This window comes from Eubalaena glacialis, chromosome 4 (assembly GCF_028564815.1).
Source record: "Eubalaena glacialis isolate mEubGla1 chromosome 4, mEubGla1.1.hap2.+ XY, whole genome shotgun sequence".
NCBI lineage: Eukaryota > Metazoa > Chordata > Mammalia > Artiodactyla > Balaenidae > Eubalaena > Eubalaena glacialis.
Window position 1 is genome coordinate 174,547,364 of NC_083719.1, and position 19,600 is coordinate 174,566,963.

The 19,600-nt window shown below is 51.3% G+C and overlaps 1 protein-coding gene across 4 annotated transcripts in view; it reads left to right on the forward strand.

Annotated features, from left to right (window-relative positions):
- UNC13A (unc-13 homolog A) overlaps positions 1-19,600 on the forward strand; it is a 62,750-nt gene that overhangs the window by 28,848 nt on the left and 14,302 nt on the right. For 2 of the 4 annotated variants that reach the window (XM_061188656.1, XM_061188659.1), the window contains exons 11-33: positions 19-127; positions 1,914-1,960; positions 4,097-4,175; positions 4,829-4,900; positions 5,203-5,422; positions 6,005-6,232; positions 7,155-7,296; positions 7,583-7,752; positions 8,716-8,831; positions 10,147-10,310; positions 10,681-10,831; positions 11,142-11,210; positions 11,532-11,621; positions 11,848-11,982; positions 13,532-13,665; positions 14,780-14,865; positions 15,059-15,185; positions 15,858-15,954; positions 16,309-16,452; positions 17,441-17,524; positions 18,091-18,168; positions 18,424-18,512; positions 18,919-19,071. In XM_061188656.1, the coding sequence (XP_061044639.1) occupies positions 19-127; positions 1,914-1,960; positions 4,097-4,175; positions 4,829-4,900; positions 5,203-5,422; positions 6,005-6,232; positions 7,155-7,296; positions 7,583-7,752; positions 8,716-8,831; positions 10,147-10,310; positions 10,681-10,831; positions 11,142-11,210; positions 11,532-11,621; positions 11,848-11,982; positions 13,532-13,665; positions 14,780-14,865; positions 15,059-15,185; positions 15,858-15,954; positions 16,309-16,452; positions 17,441-17,524; positions 18,091-18,168; positions 18,424-18,512; positions 18,919-19,071 (2,784 nt within the window). Of the gene's footprint in view, positions 1-18; positions 128-1,913; positions 1,961-4,096; positions 4,176-4,338; positions 4,345-4,828; positions 4,901-5,202; positions 5,423-6,004; positions 6,233-7,154; positions 7,297-7,582; positions 7,753-8,715; positions 8,832-10,146; positions 10,311-10,680; positions 10,832-11,141; positions 11,211-11,531; positions 11,622-11,847; positions 11,983-13,531; positions 13,666-14,779; positions 14,866-15,058; positions 15,186-15,857; positions 15,955-16,308; positions 16,453-17,440; positions 17,525-18,090; positions 18,169-18,423; positions 18,513-18,918; positions 19,072-19,600 lie in introns of all 4 variants that reach the window. The other 2 variants (XM_061188658.1, XM_061188657.1) reach the window with 2 other exon arrangements.

Consider the following 19,600-nt stretch of genomic DNA (forward strand, 5'->3'; position numbering starts at 1 on the left):
TGAAACCCCTTGCCTCAGTTTCAGGCCACGAGCAGATGAGGAAGGCCAAGAGGGTCAGGACTCCATGTCTAGGGCCAAGGCCAACTGGCTGCGAGCCTTCAACAAAGTGCGGCTGCAGCTGCAGGAGGTGAGTGAAAGCAGCAGTGGGCTCACCCCCAGCCTGGCCGCGCCCAATGCCCCACCCACCCTCATTTCCCCACTCCTTCCATGCCCCAACCCACTCTGGTCCTTTCCCTGGCCCTGCCCACACTAGCCCATGCCACTCATGAGCCATCTGGCCACGCCCACTTCGCCACCCCACCCACCACCATGCCTCCATACATCCTGGTTCTTCTATGGCTCCGCCCACCCCAACCTGTTCCCATCCGTGCCCAGCTTGGCCCTTCCGTAGCCCCGCCCACTCCTGCCCTGGCCCCAGCCCCACCATTCCTGGCCCAACCCCTGCCCAATCTGACTCCTCCCTGGCCCTACCCATGCCTGCCTACTCTCCCCTGCAACCAGCTGGCCCCACCAAGGTCTAGTCCAGCCTCCCCAGGGCAGCCTGGGATTTCTAAGTGGGGAAGAAGGAGAGGCAAACTGGAACCTAGAGCTGAAATTAAGCTGAGGTCATGGCTATGGCCAAGTTCAGCGGCCAGGTTCATGGATAGAGATAGAGGTTAGTGATAGGGTTTTAGGTCAGGTTTAGGGCAGCAGTCAAAGATCAGAGTTCAGGGTTAGACTTGGTGATAGCGGAAGAAGTCAGTGCTTGGGTTCACAATGGGTGTCAGAGTTGGGGTTTGGGAAAGGTCTGAGATCTGGTCAGTATTGCAGAAGAAATTAGGTGAAAAATAGAATTAATGTCAGGGTCAGGATGACTGTTCAGATGGGCAACAGGAATGAGGCCGTTCATTCACTCCTTCATTCACTCAACCTGCTCTGGGCTGGACACCAAGCAGTGTTATTATCCGGGGTGACCTTCCAAACTGGGGTGAGGCTGGCAGAAGGAGATCCTAAACAGACTCCCAAAGTCTTAGACCATCAATTATCAGAGCCACAAAAGTTTCAAATCAAATTTCTTATCAGTTGTACAGTAGAATTTTCTTTTACTATACAGTCTCATGGTTCTAGATTCAAACAGTAGAAGAAAATATACTGTGAAAAATCTATTGAATAACTTTCACTAAGTCAACAAATTAAATGAAAAAGACAGCAACTACCCTTGTAATGGAACTAGCGATATGACAAGAAAAATAAACGTGAGCAGGATCTCTGGGTTTCATAGAGGGGGCATAAAACTAATCCAAGGCAATCAGGAAGACTCACTGGAGGAGGTGACACTTAAAGTGAAGTGATATCCAAAATACTTAAACAATATTTCAGAAGAAGGTGTCAGACCCTTCTCCCTGTCCCCCCCACCGCCATGCCACCCTTTAGTTGCATGGTAGGGGGTGTTGACTCTGGGTCCACACTGAGACCTGAATGGAGGCTGGTCGGGTGTAGAAGGTGGGAGAGCATATATACAGGTGGCACCGCTCGGGCAAAGGTCCTGGGGCATGAGATCAGATAATTAGGTGAGGCAGGGGGAGTTTAGCGAGTAATAGGACCTTATGAGTATTGAGCCAGCCCCTAAGAATCCCAGGACTATAGAGCATGAGCTCTTGTTCAAGATGATGTTAACAAATCCCCAATTTTGACAGACAAGGAGACTAAAGTTCACTGAGGTTGGTGTCAGAGAGTATCTCCTTTCTTCTCATTTTACAGATGGACAAACTGAGGCCCAGAAAAAGCCAGTGGGCTCCCTAAGGACACACAGTGAGGACTAGGACCCAGGCCTCCTGACTCCCAACCCAAAGGGGAGACAGTTGTGGGTGTGGTACATGTGCTGCCCTGGGAAGGGGTAGCCACACTGACCATATCCGTCTTCTGTCCTGCAGGCCCGGGGAGAAGGAGAGATGTCCAAATCCCTGTGGTTCAAAGGCGGGTGAGTATCAGATCTTGGGGGTGAGGGAGAGGAAGTTTTGGACCCAGAGCCTGATGCTGGTTTGCACCATAACCTCAGCCCAGCCAGGGCAGGGACAGGTTCCATTTAGACAGGGGACAGATTGCACATGAGTGAAATAATGTAGCCACTGTAATAAGGCACTCATGACCAGCAGGAGCCAAAGATAGTAACACATTGAATCCTCACAACAAACCCATGGGGGGCCCACTACCCCTATTTTACAGATGGAGAAGCAGTCCAGAGAGGCCTTGCTCAAGCCACTCATATAATTCAAGAACATTCCCCCCTAGAAATAAACGTAAGGTAAAGAAGAAACCCATTTTCTGCACGATACATCTGCAACCCTGGAGTGAATTTTTTGCTTTGATTCTGCTTTTACATTTCTCAGATTATTGCTACAGTTGCTCGCTGTTTCATAACGATAGTTGTTGGTCTTACATGGAGCATTTGTCATATCTAATTTCTTAAGTTATTGCTTTTCCGGGGTGTTTTTTCAGCACTTGTGTGGTGAGGTTAGAGGATGCAAAAGATATTTGTAAATTACACTAATGTTTTAAATAACAGCTGGAGAGTGACTGCCTTCCCTTGTACATCCTTTTCAAACAGAGGCAGGGACACAGGAGCTGTGACTCCCAGACGGGCAAGTGTCCCGTGTGGGGGGCCCTGGAAGTGGGGTCTGAGGTGGGGGCTCCTGTGTGCATGATTTATACAGGAAGCACTCTCAAGAAAAGCCTGTGAGGGCTTCCCTGGTGGTGCAGTGGTTAAGAATCCGCCTGCCAATTCAGGGGACACGGGTTCAAGCCCTGGTCCAGGACGATCCCACATGCCGCGGAGCAACTAAGCCCATGCGCCACAAGTACTGAAACCCACATGCCTAGAGCCCGTGCTCCGCAACAAGAGAAGCCACCACAATGAGAAGCCCACGCACCACAACAAAGAGTAGCCCCCGTTCGCCGCAACTAGAGAAAGCCCACGCACAGCAACGAAGACCCAACGCAGCCAAAAATAAATAAATAAACTTATAAAAAAGAAAAGAAAAGCCTGTGAGGCAGGTGGGACCAGGTAGGAGAAACAGCCAAGCAGAGAGGTAGTTCAGGAGTCACCAAGCCTCTGCCTGATCCTTCAGGGAGCGCTGGAGCATGAATAGCACCCCAGGGCTTGTCCAGAGTCACTGGCTGCCAGGCATCACTCTCACTGGCCACTGAGAACTTTCTGGAGAGGAGCCACACCTGAACCCTCTCTGGGAACACCTGCACCGCTCAGTAAAGTAGATTTGGACAGACCACCGCAGCATCTGCCACAGCCCTCATTCCGGTTAGCCAGCTACAGCAAAGCTGCCAAGAGGCAACAGCACAAATACAATTTCCAGTTCCCTCTTTCTCATGGGCTTTGAAATCACTTCTTCCAGGATAGACTTTAAATATACACAAATATTTCCAATTTTGAGCATAAAGAAAGATTTCATTGATATTTTTGCATATTATTTAGATTTGCCTTAATTCCAATTTTCATTAAACGTGGGCAACTGTATCATCTCCCCATTTCTCAGATGAGGAAGTTGAGGCCCAGTGTCTTCATTTCTTAGGGCTGCCATAACAAACTACCACAAACAGAGGGCTTAAAACAACAAAAATGTATCTTCTCGCAGTTCTTGGAGGCCAGAATTCCAAAACCAAGGTGTTGGCAGGGCCACACTCCCTCTGACTTGTGTAGGAGAGAATCCTTCCTTGCCTTTCTAGCTTCTGGTAGTTGTTGGCAATCCTTGGTATTCCTTGGATTGTAAACGAGTCACTCCAATCTCTGCCTCTACTATCACACCACTGTCTTCTCCCTGTGTGTCTCTCTTCTTATAAAGACACCACTCATATTGGATTAGGAGCCCATCCTACTCTAGTATGACCTTGTCTTAACTAATTACATCTGCAATGACTCTATTTCCAAATAAGGTCACATTCTGAGGTACTGGGGGTTAGGACTTCAGTGTATCTTTTCGGGGGACACAATTCAACTCTTAATACCTGGGGAGATCAGGTGTCCTGCCCAGGCCTCAGGAGATGTCTGTTGGAGGAAGGGGAACTTCCCTGGGCCCTTGACATCCCTGGGTGTGTCTTGCAGCCCTGGCGGTGGTCTCATCATCATCGACAGCATGCCAGACATCCGCAAGAGGAAGCCTATCCCCCTCGTGAGCGACCTGGTGAGTGCCTGTGCCCTCCCCTGCCCAAGCAGAGCAGCCCTGCCACAAGCAGTGCTCAACCTGTACAACTGCCCATGGCAGAACTGGGGCTGGGGACTGGCAAGGCATTCTCTGGGACTAATGTGATCTGATTTCTACCCTGCGTGCTGCGTGGACACTTCAGGCCATGGTGAGTGATGGCAACCCAGGCCCTTGAATCTCCTCCTGAGACCCCCGCCCCCGACTGGGATCTTCCAACTGGTCCCCATCCCATGGGTTCTGGGGCGGGGACCTTGCCATGTCCAACAGTTCATGGGTGGGGAAGAGAGCAGGTGACTCCCCACCTTGGTTCATGGCCTGGCTGGTGGTTTTGCTCTGTGGCTGTTGACCATGGCCAAGTGCAGTTCCCCAGTCTGGTCCATGGTGGTGGGGAATGGGTGAGTCAGAGGTGTGGGGCTGCTCCCTTTCCAGCGTCTCTTCTAACCTGGAGCCTCTGTCACCTCCCAATTCTTTTCTGGTTCTGCTCCCGCTGCTGTGACCTGTTTCCGATTTGTGGCTGTGGCTTGAATCCGTGGCTGGTGGCCCCAAACCATGGCTGGGGATTCTGCTCGCGGTGACAACCCCCCGGGTGCCAATCGACCCCTCTGACTCCCTTGGTGACTCCCCTATTCCAGTCTCTGGTGCAGTCCAGAAAAGCAGGCATCACCTCGGCCTTGGCATCCAGCACTTTGAACAACGAAGAGCTGGTGCGTGGGGCACCTCCCCCTCCCCAGCTTGGAGGGTGGGCGGGGCTGGGGGGCTCCCGGAGAAAAGGAAGGGGGTGGGGCAGAGACAGGCACTCCTCGCTTTTCAGAATTCCGACAACGCAGCCGCCAGCGAGCACAGTCTGTGTACAGGAACCCGTGGATTCCGACAGTGTGGGGCGGGGGACGGACCGGGACTTTACCATACTCAGAACGGGGCGGGGGGCGGGGGGATGAGGGCGGGGCAAGCCAGTGCCCCCAGGTTAAGGCTCTACGCCCATGTCGCATGCCCTCCCTCCCCGCAGAAAAACCACGTTTACAAGAAGACCTTGCAAGCCTTAATCTACCCCATCTCGTGCACGACGCCGCACAACTTCGAGGTGTGGACGGCCACCACACCCACCTATTGCTACGAGTGTGAGGGGCTATTGTGGGGCATCGCGCGGCAGGGTATGCGCTGTACCGAGTGCGGTGTCAAGTGCCACGAGAAGTGCCAGGACCTGCTCAATGCAGACTGTCTGCAGCGTGAGTGCCGGGCTCCCGCTGGAGCGGAGACGGAGGGGCAGGACTGTTAATGGTTAGGGGGCGGGGCTCTGACGAGGAGGAGGGGGCGGGACAAGGGGCGGGGCCGTGGGACGGGACGGGAGCGACAGGAGGGGAAAGGAGAAGTGAGAGGGGTCCTAGAGGGGTGGGGCGGGACTCAGGGAGGAGCTAAACTGTTCAAGGGGCGGGCTTAATGGGAGGCAGCGGTTTCCGTGGAGAAAAATAGGGTTAGGGTTAGGGTTAGTTCAGAGGTGGGAGGGGGCTCAAGTTGGGGAGAGGAGTCCGAGGAGGGGACGGGCTTGGAGAGGGCAGGGTGTCGGAGGGGAAGGGGACTCACGCGGACTGGAGGGGCTAAGACAGGGGGTGGGAACTTTAGGGGGAAAGGCCTGGTTGGGGGAGGATTCAGAGAGCAGGTAGGAGCTCTGGCAGCTCTAGCTTTGGGGGGATGATTCACCTGAACGCCGTGTCCGTGGCAGCAGATGAGGAAGCCCTGGAGCGGGAATCAGGGCTCTCGCTCCTGGAAGGGAGTGCTCTGTGTACAGTGACGGCTGTCTTTGCGCGCAGGGGCGGCGGAGAAGAGCTCCAAGCACGGGGCGGAGGACCGGACGCAGAACATCATCATGGTGCTCAAGGACCGCATGAAGATCCGGGAGCGCAACAAGCCCGAGATCTTCGAGCTCATCCAGGAGATCTTCGCGGTGACCAAGACCGCGCACACGCAGCAGATGAAGGCCGTCAAGCAGAGCGTGCTGGATGGAACGTCCAAGTGGTCGGCCAAGATCAGCATCACCGGTGAGGCCGCGGGGGGGAGGGGGAGGGACGGCCACGGGGGTCCCTTCTTCTCGGCCCCCTGTGCTCCCTCCCACGCCCCTTCCTTCCCTTTGCTGCACATATTTGAGCGTCCCCGTGACTTTCTCATGTCGGTGTATATGCGTTTGTGCCCACAGCCTGGGCATATATGCCTCCAAACGTGTTTGCATGAAACTATCTGGGTGCATCTCGCATGGTAGCCCCCAGAACCAGACCTCAAGAAGAGGAGTTGAGGGCACACAGTTTATCTGGGAGGTGAACCCAGGAAGCCCCCAGGGGTATTGGGAAGTGAGACCAGGAGGGAATAAGCCCTACCCAGGGTGCCACCGAGCAGGCGAAGCAGTGGACACCTAGGACCACTGGGGGACATTATTGACCTCCCAGGGCTGAGAGGTCCCTCCCAGGGGTGGGGGCCTTGTGGTGTTTATCCATTCCTCATCGTCATTGGGATTTCCCTGAAAACAGACTCCAAGATGAGGATTTCAGGGCAGATGGGTATCCAGGAGGTGGTCCCAGGGAGTGCCAGTGGGAGGTGGAGACATGAGTTTGAGAGCTGGGAGGTAAAGAGCCCTGCGGAGGATGCCAATGAGTAGGTCATACTGTGGGCAACTGGGAGCTCAATCCTGCTGGGGACCTTAGGGGGACACTGTAGAGCACACACCCGAGTGTCCCACCCCAGGGGTGACCCTGGGACACCTTCATATTCTTCATTGGGTGAGGGTTCCCTGGATGTTAACTCTAGCAAGCCGAGCATGCCCAGTGGGTGTGTCCATGGGCTCCTGTGGCCAGAACAAAGCCCTCAGTCCTTGTCACAGGCGTTCCCTGTGGAGCCTGTGACAATGTCTGTTCTTAGCATGCCTTGCTCCTTGAGCCCACATTTATATTTGTTTTGTGTGTCTTCCAGTGGTCTGTGCCCAGGGCTTGCAGGCAAAGGACAAGACAGGATCCAGTGACCCCTACGTCACTGTCCAGGTCGGGAAGACCAAGAAACGGACAAAAACCATCTATGGAAACCTGAACCCCGTGTGGGAGGAGAACTTCCACTTGTAGGTGTCTGGCTGGGCCCCCAGCCCCCTATATGGAGCTCCCTGTTGGCGCAGCTGAAGGGTGGGCTTCAAGACACCTGCCCCGGGACTTCCCTGGTGGTCCAGTGGTTAAGACTCCGTGCTCCCAATGCAGGGGGCCCGGGTTCCATCCCTGGTCAGGGAACTAGATCCCGCATGTGACAACTAAAGATCCCGCACGCAGCAAAGAAGATCCTGCGTGCCGCAACCAGGCGCAGACAAAAAAAAAAAAAAGCCCCCTGCCCCAACCTCCTCTTCCCCCCTGCAGTGAATGTCACAACTCCTCAGACCGAATCAAGGTGCGTGTCTGGGATGAGGACGATGACATCAAATCTCGCGTGAAGCAGCGGTTCAAGAGGGAATCCGATGACTTCCTGGGGCAGACGATCATCGAGGTGCGGACACTCAGTGGCGAGATGGACGTGTGGTACAACCTGGGTGAGCAAGGGTGGGGTTCTGCAGGGGAGAAGGGAGGGGTTCCGGGGAGCCAACCAAAGTGGGGAGCCCAGCTGGAGGGGAGAGACAGTGTCAGCAGGAGTTAATCTAGGAGCCCAGTCTAACAGAGGAGGCAGAGTCTGTGAGCCCAGTCTGATGGGGGCAGGAGCACCAGGCTGAGACGGTGAGCAGAACCCAGGACTGTCTTATTTCGGTGTGGGAGAGTGAGGGAGGGACAGAATCTCCGTATCTCATTCTGATGGGGAAGGCAGGAAGCAAGACCTGAGGATCCTCGTGTAGGGAGAGAGGCACAGACCCAGGAATCTAACCTAAGAAAGGAGATTGAACTTTGAGAATCCAGTCTAAGGGAAGAGGTAGAATTTGGGATTCCTAATCTGAGAGGGGAGCTACAGACCCAAGAGCCCTGTCTAAGAATGATGAGGAGAATCTGTGAGCCCAGTCTGAGGGCAGAGGAAGAACCCAGTCTGAGAGGGGTGAGCAGAGTCTAGGAACTTCTTAGTTTGGTTAGAGGAAATCTAGATATCCTATTCTGATGGGGGAAGCAGGAAGCAAGACCTGGGGATCCTAGTCTGAGGAAAGAGGCACAGACCCAGGAATCCTGTCTAAGAAGACGGGTAGACTCTGGGGAGCTTGATCCGATGGGGGAGGCAGAGTCTGGGAGCACAGCCTGGGGAAGAAGCAAGGCTCCTGGTCTAAAGAGGGAGATGCAGACCAAGGAAATTAATCTGAGTGAGGAAGCAAGATCTGGGATCCTAGTGAGATGGGAGAGACAGGGCCTAAGAATTCTAGTCTAATGGGGGAGACACAAGTCTAGGAAGCCAATCTGAGGAGAAGCACCTAGGCCTTAATTCAGGGAGTCTGACAGGGCTGCAGTTATGCATATGTTAAAATAGTCCAGGGCTATATTGGGAAGTTCTGACACTGCCATCCCTTTCTGCCCTGCAGACAAGCGGACTGACAAATCTGCTGTGTCGGGTGCCATCCGGCTACACATCAGTGTGGAGATCAAAGGCGAGGAGAAGGTGGCCCCCTACCATGTCCAGTATACCTGTTTGCACGAGGTGAGGCCCACTGCTCCACCCTGCATTTGAAGTTCACCTTTGTCTCCCACGTTACCTCCACTCACCATTCCTGCCTGCCCTAGCTCCTCCTTCCTCTTTCTGACCACACCACTGACATTCCCCTGGGCCTCTGAGACTGTCCCCTATGCCATTCTCTGTGCTCAGAAAACTCCTCCCTGTCAATCAAGGTCCAGCTTCAGGGCCCCCTCCTCTGGAAGCCCTCCGTGACCTCCAGGCAGACTCTCACTACAGAGATCCAGGTCTTCCAACTGTCCCAGCCCTGAACACTCAGGGTTAGGTTTTGTGTGCCTGGGTTTGTCTCTTCCAGCTGCCTAGGGGTTCCTGGAGAGAACTCAGTATGTTGAATGAATAAATGATTGGATGAATGAGTATTGAGTGAATAAAAGAATGGGTGGAAAGATGAAAGGATGGGTGGATGGATGTGTGCTTGATCTATTGGAAGTACAGATGAGTTGGATGCGTGAATTGGGGGTAGTTGGATAGATGGATGGGTGAATAGATGGATGGGCAGATAGATGAAGGATGGAAGGATGGATGGATGGATAAATTGATGGGTGGATAGATAGGTGATGGATGGATGGTTGAATGGGTTGATAAGTTAGATGGACAGATTAAGCTGTGGGTAGTAGATGGGATAGATGGGCGTGTGGATGAATTACTAGACAGAAGGATGAGTGGATAGGTGAATTTGGGGGTAGTTGGAATGGTGTGTAGGTAGGTTGGTGGATAGATGGATGGATGGAAGAAAGGGTGGGTGGATGGATGTATGGTTGAACCATCCACAGGTGTATGGATGGGAGAATTTTGGAGTAGTTGGGTAGGTGGATGGATGAGTAGATGCATGGACAGATGGATGATGGCTGGGTGGATTGATGGTTGATTGGGTAGAAGGATGAATTATTGGATGGACAGGTGAAGTTGTGGGTAAATGTATGGGATGGAGGGATGTGTGGTTGAATTACTGAAAGAATGGATAAAGTGAACAGGTGGATTTTTGGGTAGTTGGATTGATGGGTAAGGGAGTAGATGGTTAGAGGGATGGGTGGGTAGATGGGTGGATGGACAGATGGACGGATGGATGGGTGTGTAGTTGAACTATTGGGAGGATGGATGAGGGATAGCTGAAATTTGGGGTAGTTGGATGGATGGACGGGTGGTGGATGGCTGAAAGGGTAGATGAACGAATTAATGAATAAACAGATAGATGGATGATGTAAGCTGCCCTATACTTGGGATCTCTGACCCCCGGCGTCCCCTTGCACTCTCTATGACACCTTCTCCCTTGTGGTGGCAGAACCTGTTCCACTTCGTGACAGATGTGCAGAACAACGGGGTCGTGAAGATCCCAGATGCCAAGGGTGACGACGCCTGGAAGGTTTACTATGATGAGACAGCCCAGGAGATTGTGGACGAGTTTGCCATGCGCTATGGCGTCGAGTCCATCTACCAAGCCATGACGTAAGGCTGCAGGCTGTGGTGGACATGAGGACGAGGTGGAGGAAACTGCGGGGAGGGGTGGTTACCAAGTGGACACTGGCAAATCTGGGGTGGAAGGGATTCTTGGGAGGAGGAGCCAGAGAGGAAGTGAGTGTGGTGGGGGTTATGTAATTTCCCTGGAGGTTAGACAAGTGCCATTGCTGGGGGCTAGAGTGACAAGGATGAGAGCTGGAGATAAGAGACAGAGATAGGGCAATTCAGAGAGGAGACAAACTCAGAGGACAGAATCAAGCAGAGGAAAAGGGGACAGTTTGGGGGGTTGTGAGGGCTGTCTTAGAGGCATTCTGGGGACTGGACACCAGACCCAGTGCTTCCCATTCCCTCCTACCAGCCACTTTGCCTGCCTCTCCTCCAAGTACATGTGTCCTGGGGTGCCTGCCGTCATGAGCACCCTGCTTGCCAACATCAACGCCTATTACGCGCACACCACCGCCTCCACCAACGTGTCTGCCTCTGACCGCTTCGCAGCCTCCAACTTTGGGGTCAGTCCCAGGGGCAGGGGCCTGGAGATGAGGGAGAGCTTGACCCTGTGCTGGTCACACCTTGTGTGATTTCCAGATCCCCAATCTGGACCTGACTTGCTGTGTGACTTTGCACCAGTCACTTCCCCTCTCTGAGCCTCATTCTACCCCTCTGTTGAATGGATGTTATGAGGGGTCAGTTCAACAGCGGATGGGGTACACATAACGTATAGCAACCACTTAGCCAATGTGGCAGCCACCTTTAGCTGCTACACTTGATCCCCAAGTCCCTGCTTTCATCCAACCTTCTCCTCCTCCTCTGCCTCCTCAGAAAGAACGCTTTGTGAAGCTCCTGGACCAGCTGCATAACTCCTTGCGGATTGACCTCTCCATGTATCGAGTGAGAAGAGCATGCATGATGATTTGCTCACCCCATGCATGTGTGTGCCTGGAGGGGACAGCTGCCAGCAGGCATGCACATGGGAGGACCCATCTTAACATGTAGAATGTGTTCCTCTGACACATGTACACATATGTGGGCAGCACCTGCCCAAAAAGTTTGGTGTATCCAAGCAGACACCCCCAGTTACTTCAAGGTGTTCTCAATGACCCCCTAACACACCTCCTGAAACTTGGAGGCTCTTGTGTCTCCCCTAAAACGCTGTGTCCCATCATCCCCCGGCCTTCTTCCATAACCCCACCTCTCTTCTCCCTTCCGTAGAATAACTTCCCAGCCAGCAGCCCAGAGAGACTCCAGGACCTCAAATCCACGGTGGATCTTCTCACCAGCATCACCTTCTTTCGGATGAAGGTTGGTAAGGGGACCCAGTTCCATTAGCTCTCCAAGGAGGATACTCCAGTACTGTTAGCTCCTAAACGAGTAACATTTCTCCTGGAAAGCAGTGCCCTTTCTCAGTGACCCTCTGCTTTCATATTGCTACAACATTTCCTTAAAACCAGCCCCACTTGTAGCCACTTCCTGGGTACCTCCTGTCCCAACTGTGCACACCCATGCCCATGTCACTTCCTCCTGCCAGGTGCAAGAACTCCAGAGCCCACCCCGAGCCAGCCAGGTGGTGAAGGACTGTGTGAAAGCCTGCCTCAACTCCACTTATGAATACATCTTCAACAATTGTCATGAACTCTACAGTCGAGAGTACCAGACTGACCCGGTGAGGACCCCAGATGAGGCAGAAGGGACTAGGGGACTCCAACCAGACCCTGGTCCAAGTCCCAGATCTGCCCCTTCCCAAGTGATTTAACCATTCTGGGCCTCAGTATCTCCCCCTGTAAAATGGGGTCATAAACCCACATCTCAGGATTAAGGAGGAGATTCAATGAGATACACGCTTCAGATGAAACATAGTTAAGTGCTTAGCACCTGGTACACAGTAGGAGCTCAATAAATCTGGTTTTAGTTAAACTTAGTTGAGTCCGGCATAATACAATGTGCCTAGAATAGAGTCCCTGTTCAATAAATATTGAGTTGAATTGAATTTCTTCAGTTCAGTCTTGAACTCAATTTATTTGAGATCTTTCAACACGCTGTTTACACATATAATGTCCCAGGATTGTCAGTAAGGTTTCCAGGAGCTTATACTCTATTAGGAGGGGAAAATATATAAATTGGAAATTTACAACCTGGGGTGATTAGCACTGGAAGGGAGGAATTGCAAGAGGCTGTGGGAGCTGAGCCCCTTCCTCAGCTTGGGCTTCAGATAGGAGATAACACATAAGCTGAATTCAGTTCAATTTTATTTCATTCTGTTCATTTACATTCAGTTGAGTTGAAATCAAGTTGCTCTTAACTGAACTGGGTTGAGATGAAGTAGATTAAATTGGGCTGGGTTTAGTTCAACTATGATCAGTTTAGATCTATTTATTTCTGTTTGCTTGACTTAAGTTAAAATTGCTCTAGGCTAATTAGTGAGCATCACTGAGTTGGACTGAGTTGACTTTAACTGAGTAAAAATGTATTCATCTCCATTCAGTTTACTTGAATTGAAATTGTTCTTGACTGGGTTGAGTTGGCTTGAGTTAGGATGAGCTAGGTTGTTGGATTAGGTACCGTTGAGTTCAACTGAGTTTGGTTGAGTTGAACTTATTTCAGTTGAGTTTAACTACTTTCACTTCCATTGATTAACTAAAGTTGGATTGAGGTGGCCTGAGTATGTTAGGTTGAGATAAGTAGGTGGAGTTGGATTGGGTTGACTTGGGTTGAGTTGAATTAGATTACATTGGGTTGGGTTGAGTTCAAGTTGATTTATTTCCGTTATTTTGATTTAGATTGATCTTGATCTTGAACAAGTTGATTAGGTTCAATCCAATTGGGTTCATTTGAGTTTAATTCAATCCAGTTAAGTTTAATTCCACTAATTCAGTGTAATTGGCCCAGTTCCACTGAATTAACTCTGAAAACTGCCATCTGTTAAGCTAAGTGGTCCTGATTTGCATTCATTTCAGTTCTGTTTGGTTTATCGGGCTTGAGTTCAACTAAATTCAGTTCCATTCAGTTTTATGAGTTGAGCCTAATTAAGCTTTGTTGAGCTGTGTTGGGGCCAGTTTATGTGAGTTTAGTTCCTTTTCATGCAGACCTCACACCTGAAACTTACATATGTTAATGGGGCCCTTCCTCACTAACCTCCTGGCCCTCAATAATGAAATGTCTGAGCTCCCCACCCCTGGATCCTTTGTGGCCAACATCTGCACTGTTCTTTCCAGGCCAAGAAGGGGGAAGTTCCCCCAGAGGAACAGGGCCCCAGCATCAAGAACCTCGACTTCTGGTCTAAGCTGATCACTCTCATAGTGTCCATCATTGAGGAAGACAAGAATTCCTACACTCCCTGCCTCAACCAGTGAGTTCTGTGTCTGTGCAGTTAATTATCTGGAGGTCGTCATGAATGTGTGTCACAGTTTTGTGTCTTGTGTGTAAAGGCAATCGTATCTAATTACATATGAAATGTTGTATATGTGGGGGCAGTTGTGGGTGTGGTTGTGCATGGATGAAATATGGCATAATTTGCAAACAAACAAAATTGTGTGCATGTACACAATCACTGGTCTAATCAGACATGTATTTTGTATGTGTTGATTTGTGTAACTGTGCACATATGTATGTAATTTTATATGTGTCTGTAGGCTCATAAATAACAATAGATCGTGTTGTTCAAGTATTTACTATGTTAGGTACTCTACTAAATGTTTTGCACGTACATCACACTATCTCTTACGTGTGTGTATATAATTTTGTGTATAGTTGTGGTTTATGGATTTAATTGTTATTTGTGTACAATTGTGGAATGTACTTTAATGTGCAATGTTGCATATTGTGTAATTATGTGTGAATGTGTGCACAGTTTTGGTTTGTGGCTTTACATGTCTGTAGAATTTTCGTCTGTGTTAGCTGAATGAGCTATTGTGTTTTACTGCTCCCTGAGGTGAGCGCTAGAAAGGCTCCTGTCTCTGGGGTGCCAGCATCTCTTGGTTACTTAGATACTGAGTTAAGATGAGGGATTTTGGATGGATGGACCAAATGATGGATGGATGAATGGATGGATGGACTGATGAATGGAGATGTATGGATGAATAGATGGATGGATGGATGGACAGATGGATGAATGGATGGATGGATGGATAGATCGGTGGAAGGATGGGTGGGTGGATAAAGGAATGAATGCAGGGATGGATGGAGAGATGGACAGATGGGTGAGTAGACAGATGGGTGGGTGAATGGATAGGTAGATAGATGGATGAATGGGTTAATGAGTGAATGGAGGGATGGGTAGGTGGAGGCTCAGAGAGAAGCAGGGCCCCAGTGCAGAGTCACTCAGCAAGTCAGTAGCTAGAAATGAACTTGAATCCAGATCCCTTGCCTGTCCCACACTACCCTCTGGGACTGGGAAGTCCAAAGCATCCTATGCCATCTGGCTTCTGTCTGCCAAGGTTTCATACTTTCATGACCTTCACCAGGTTTCCCCAGGAATTGAACGTGGGTAAAATCAGCGCTGAAGTGATGTGGAATCTGTTTGCCCAGGATATGAAGTATGCAATGGAGGGTGAGTCCTCCCACCCCTGTATCTCCCAGCCTGGCTACAGCAGGTAGCTGTGCCTCAGTGTCCCCTCTAAGGCTGTGAGTGCCCTGGACCCTCATACCTGAGGTCAGATATCAGTGATGGCCAGAGTGGGCACTACCAACACAGAGAGTGGCAGACCCTCCCGGCTAAGCTGCCCCCTTGCTTTCCCCACCAGAGCACGATAAGCATCGCCTATGCAAGAGCGCTGATTACATGAACCTCCACTTCAAGGTCAAATGGCTCTACAATGAGTATGTGGCAGAGCTTCCTGCCTTTAAGGACCGAGTGCCTGAGTATCCTGCGTAAGTCCTGTGCCCTGAACCCAAGCCAGAACTGTAGCACTGACAGCTAGACTGAGGTCCAGGGTGGGAGGGTTGACCTCCTCAGAGTTCCCTGGGCATCAGGGGCACAGGCTGGGTACAAACCCAGTGTTCTCCATTCTCAGTCATTGGACTATGGACTCCTATAGCCAGACAATTAATGATCACAAGTATCAGGAACCGAGCTGAGCATTCCCACTTGTCTTTTCTCATTTAATCCTTTCACCAATTCAACGAGATGGGAGTGTTGTCATTCCCACTTTGTGGATTAGGAAACAGAGGATAAAATGCTGAAGGATTTGCCCAAGGTGATGTCTAATTAGTGACAGAGCCAAGATTCGAACTCGGGATGTCTGACTCTCGGGCTTTGTTGGAGAGTGGGATGATGGTCACCATTTATCAAGGACCTACTGTGTGCTGTATCAGGATCTCAGAGAATAAACCCACTTGCCCAGGGGCAGTTTATCAACCAGGATTTCCACATGTCTGGGCCTCGCTCTGACAATAGTCACATCCTTCATTTCAAGGATGAAGCAGCCAAGGCCTCGTGCAGGAGGGGAGCTGGGGAGTGGCCACCCAGGCCATAGTGTGAGTTTGAGCAGAGGGTTAGGGGGACAAGAGACGGCAGGGCCCCATCCCGTCTCGCCATTCCAGGTGGTTTGAGCCCTTCGTCATCCAGTGGCTGGACGAGAATGAGGAAGTGTCCCGGGATTTCCTGCATGGAGCCCTGGAGCGAGACAAGAAGGACGGGGTAAGAAGGCTGATCCACCACCAAGGTCCCAGTCTGCTCACAGTGGCCTCACTACTTCTGGAGTCCATTGGGATCCAATTTGGGGGCAAAAAATGCCCTTGGGATGAGGCCAGTCTCTGAAAGGTGCCAGCCATCTTTATCTTGTTCACAGTGTTGACGGTCTTTTGTTCATCCAACAAATGAATGATGGTTTATCAAGCCCGACCCCTCCCCCCTGTGTCCACCTCTAAGTTCACCTTGCACACTGTCCATCTCATTATCATCCCAGGGTATTCTGGTTCTCTCTGTGGAGAGCAAGAGGGTTGGGGTCTGGGAACTGTCTGGCTCTGACCTCTCTCCTCCCTCCCAATGCAGTTCCAACAGACTTCAGAGCATGCCCTGTTCTCCTGCTCCGTGGTGGATGTCTTCTCCCAGCTCAATCAGAGCTTTGAGATCATCAAGAAACTTGAGTGTCCTGACCCCCAGATCGTGGGGCACTACATGAGACGCTTTGCCAAGGTTCGGGAGCATGGATGGGGTCCAGGTGGGGGATGGAATAGGGTCAAAGTTGGGGTTGGAGTTGAGGTTAGGATTGAGGTCAGAGTCAGGGTTGATATTGAGGTTGGGACTGAGGTCAAGGTTGGGGTTGGTGCTATCACTGGTATTAAGGTAGGGGTTGAGGTCAGTGTTGGAGTTGGTCATGCCATACTGATTGGAATTGTGGTTGAAGTTTGAGGTTGGGATTTGAGGTTGAGGCTTGGGTTGAGGTTAGGGCTGGTGATGTCATTGGGATTGGAGTTGAAGTTGGGATCAGGGTTTGGGCTGAGGTTGTGTTTGAGGTTGGGATTTGAGGTTGAGGCTTGGGTTGAGGTTAGGGCTGGTGATGTCATTGGGATTGGAGTTGAAGTTGGGATCAGGGTGTGGGCTGAGGTTGAGTTTGAGGTTGGGATTGAGGTCAGGGTTGTGATTAAAGCTGGAGTTGAATTTGGAGCTGGGGTCAGGGTTAGAGATGGGGTTGAGTTTGGGGTTAGTTTTAGGGTTACTATTAGGACTGAGATTCAATTGGGTATTGAGGTTGGAGTGAATGTTAGGATTTATGGACAATGCGGGTGGGTGTTGGGGCGAGTTTGAAGGTTGGGACCATTGGCCTGGGGTTGAGGTTCAGATGGATTGACTTTAACCTGGGGTGAAGTTGAGGACTGCAGATAGGAATTGGGATTCCATTTGGGACTGAGTTATGCTTGTGTTTGGGGCTGGGTTAATGTGACTGTTGGTTGCTCTTGAACCCAGCTTAAAAAAGAGCTGGGTCTATGTAAAATAATCATCTTCATCTGGTGGTGTCTCCCTTTGGCCATGATGGTCATCCTGGGTGGAGAATTCACCCAGCCCAGTGGTCCATCTTAGGTGCTAGTAGGAGTTCGGGTTCATCCCTGATCTCACTAGTGGCTCTTGATGGGCCCATCCAAGCCCAGCCCCTTGTCTCACCCACCCTCTGTGTCCTCCCCAGACCATCAGTAATGTGCTCCTCCAGTATGCGGACATCATCTCCAAGGACTTCGCCTCCTACTGCTCCAAGGAGAAGGAGAAAGTGGTGACCTGCGGGGATCCCTGTCCTGTTTCCCCCTAACCCCATTCCATACCCCCAGAGGTCCATCCTTCCCTGGGCTCTGATACCTGTGCCTGCATGTGTGTCCAACTGTGTGTGTCTTTGTGTCGGACTATGTGAGTCTGGGGGTATCTGGAGGTGAGGGGATGTGCCTTCATGTCATTGTCTGGTTGTTGTGAATGAACCCTTCAGGGTGTATGCTCAAAACTTTGAACTTACAAAGTTTTGAGCCCATGTAGAAGAATACTGGTATGTGACAAGAACTCCCCTTCCTGCTACCCCCAGAGGTCCAGCCCCTCTCCTGGACCCACCAGGTTCAGCCCACCGGGGGGGAGTCCTCCTTGCCCCTGTTGGTCCCCAGAGACACCCCCCCCAACACTCCCAGAAATCTGATCCCAAATGCTGTCTTCCATTCTCAGATGACCCTATGGGAACCCAGCTTCCTCCAGACCCACACCCTGTAACCATCTGAGGTCCCTGGCGGTGTGGGGGAGGGGAGGCTCTGGGGAGAGGTCCTGAGCACTGACTCCGTGTTCTGTTCGCATCCTTAGCCCTGCATCCTCATGAACAACACCCAGCAGCTGCGAGTTCAGCTAGAGAAGATGTTCGAAGCCATGGGAGGAAAGGAGGTGAGGCAGGGCCCCCGTGGGGTCATCATCATCCCCGTGTCCCTGCAGGCCCCAGAGCTTGTACCTGATGAATTCCACTTCAGCTACTCCGTCAAACCCAAGCAAGCGGCTTAACTGTCTGGGCCTCAGTTTCCTCTCCAGCCCCTTGGTATCCCTTTCCCTGGATTGAATCCCTTTCCCTGGGTTGGATGGGAAAATACCCCATCCGTGTGGATGCCCTATAAACCTGACCTGATGTCCCTTCTCCCTCCTCAGCTGGATGCTGAGGCCAGTGACATCTTGAAGGAGCTACAGGTGAAACTCAACAACGTCTTGGATGAGCTCAGCCGGGTGTTTGCTACCAGGTGGGGGCATCTCCAGGGCTGGGAGCAGAAGGGAGGGGACAGCTCTCAGACCTCTGAGCCTGCGGCATCTGGAGACTCAGCAGATGTAGTGGCGAAGATCTCAGGCTAGGAGTTAGATGAAGTCGAGTTCAATGCAGGCTTCACTGCTTACTAGCTGTGTGGCCTTGGGTGAGTTGCTTAACCTCTCTGAATCTTACCCATCTGTAAAGTGGGGATGAAAACAATAGTACCTGAGTAGGACTGTGTGATGAAATAAACAACACAGGTAAATATCTTAGTCTGATGTCCATTTCTGCTATTAAATCCCACCCTGGCTGTTATATGCCATCCACAGATCAGCCTCATCCTGCCTTTCTTCCAGAGGCCAGGAGAGTCTGATCTGAGCTCCTCCTCTCTGTGTTCCCAGCTTCCAGCCACACATTGAAGATTGTGTCAAGCAGATGGGTGACATCCTTAGCCAGGTGAAAGGCACAGGCAATGTGCCAGCCAGTGCCTGCAGCAGTGTGGCCCAGGATGCTGACAATGTACTGCAACCCATCATGGACCTGCTGGACAGCAAGTGAGCCAGGCTAGGTGGACTGAGTCCACCAGGGAGGGCTCCGGGGTCGGGCCTCAGAAACCTGGGGGCTGGCCTGGAAAGGACACTCAGGGCATGTTTGCTGGGTGGTGGTTGAATGGTTTGGATGGGTGGGTGAGTGGAGGCATGAAGGGATGGAAAAATGGGTGGGTTAATGATTGGAAGGATTGGTGGGTAAGTATTTGTATGGATGAATGGATGGTAAATGACATGAGGGATGGGTGGGCAGATGGATGTGTAGATTAAAAGATAAATGCTTAGAAACTTAGATAGAGGGTATATGGGTAAAAGGGTGGTTGGATAGATGAATGGATGGATGGAGAGTTGGGTAAATATTTGGATGGATGAATAACTGGAGGATGGGTGGATGGATGTCTGGGTGGGAGGAAGGAAGAAAGGAAAGAAGGAAGGTAGGGAAAAGTGATGGAGGAAGAATTAAAGAAGGTTGTGGGAAGGATGGTTTGGCGGATGGGTGGGTCAGTTGTTGGAAGGATCGTGGTGGATTGCCCTC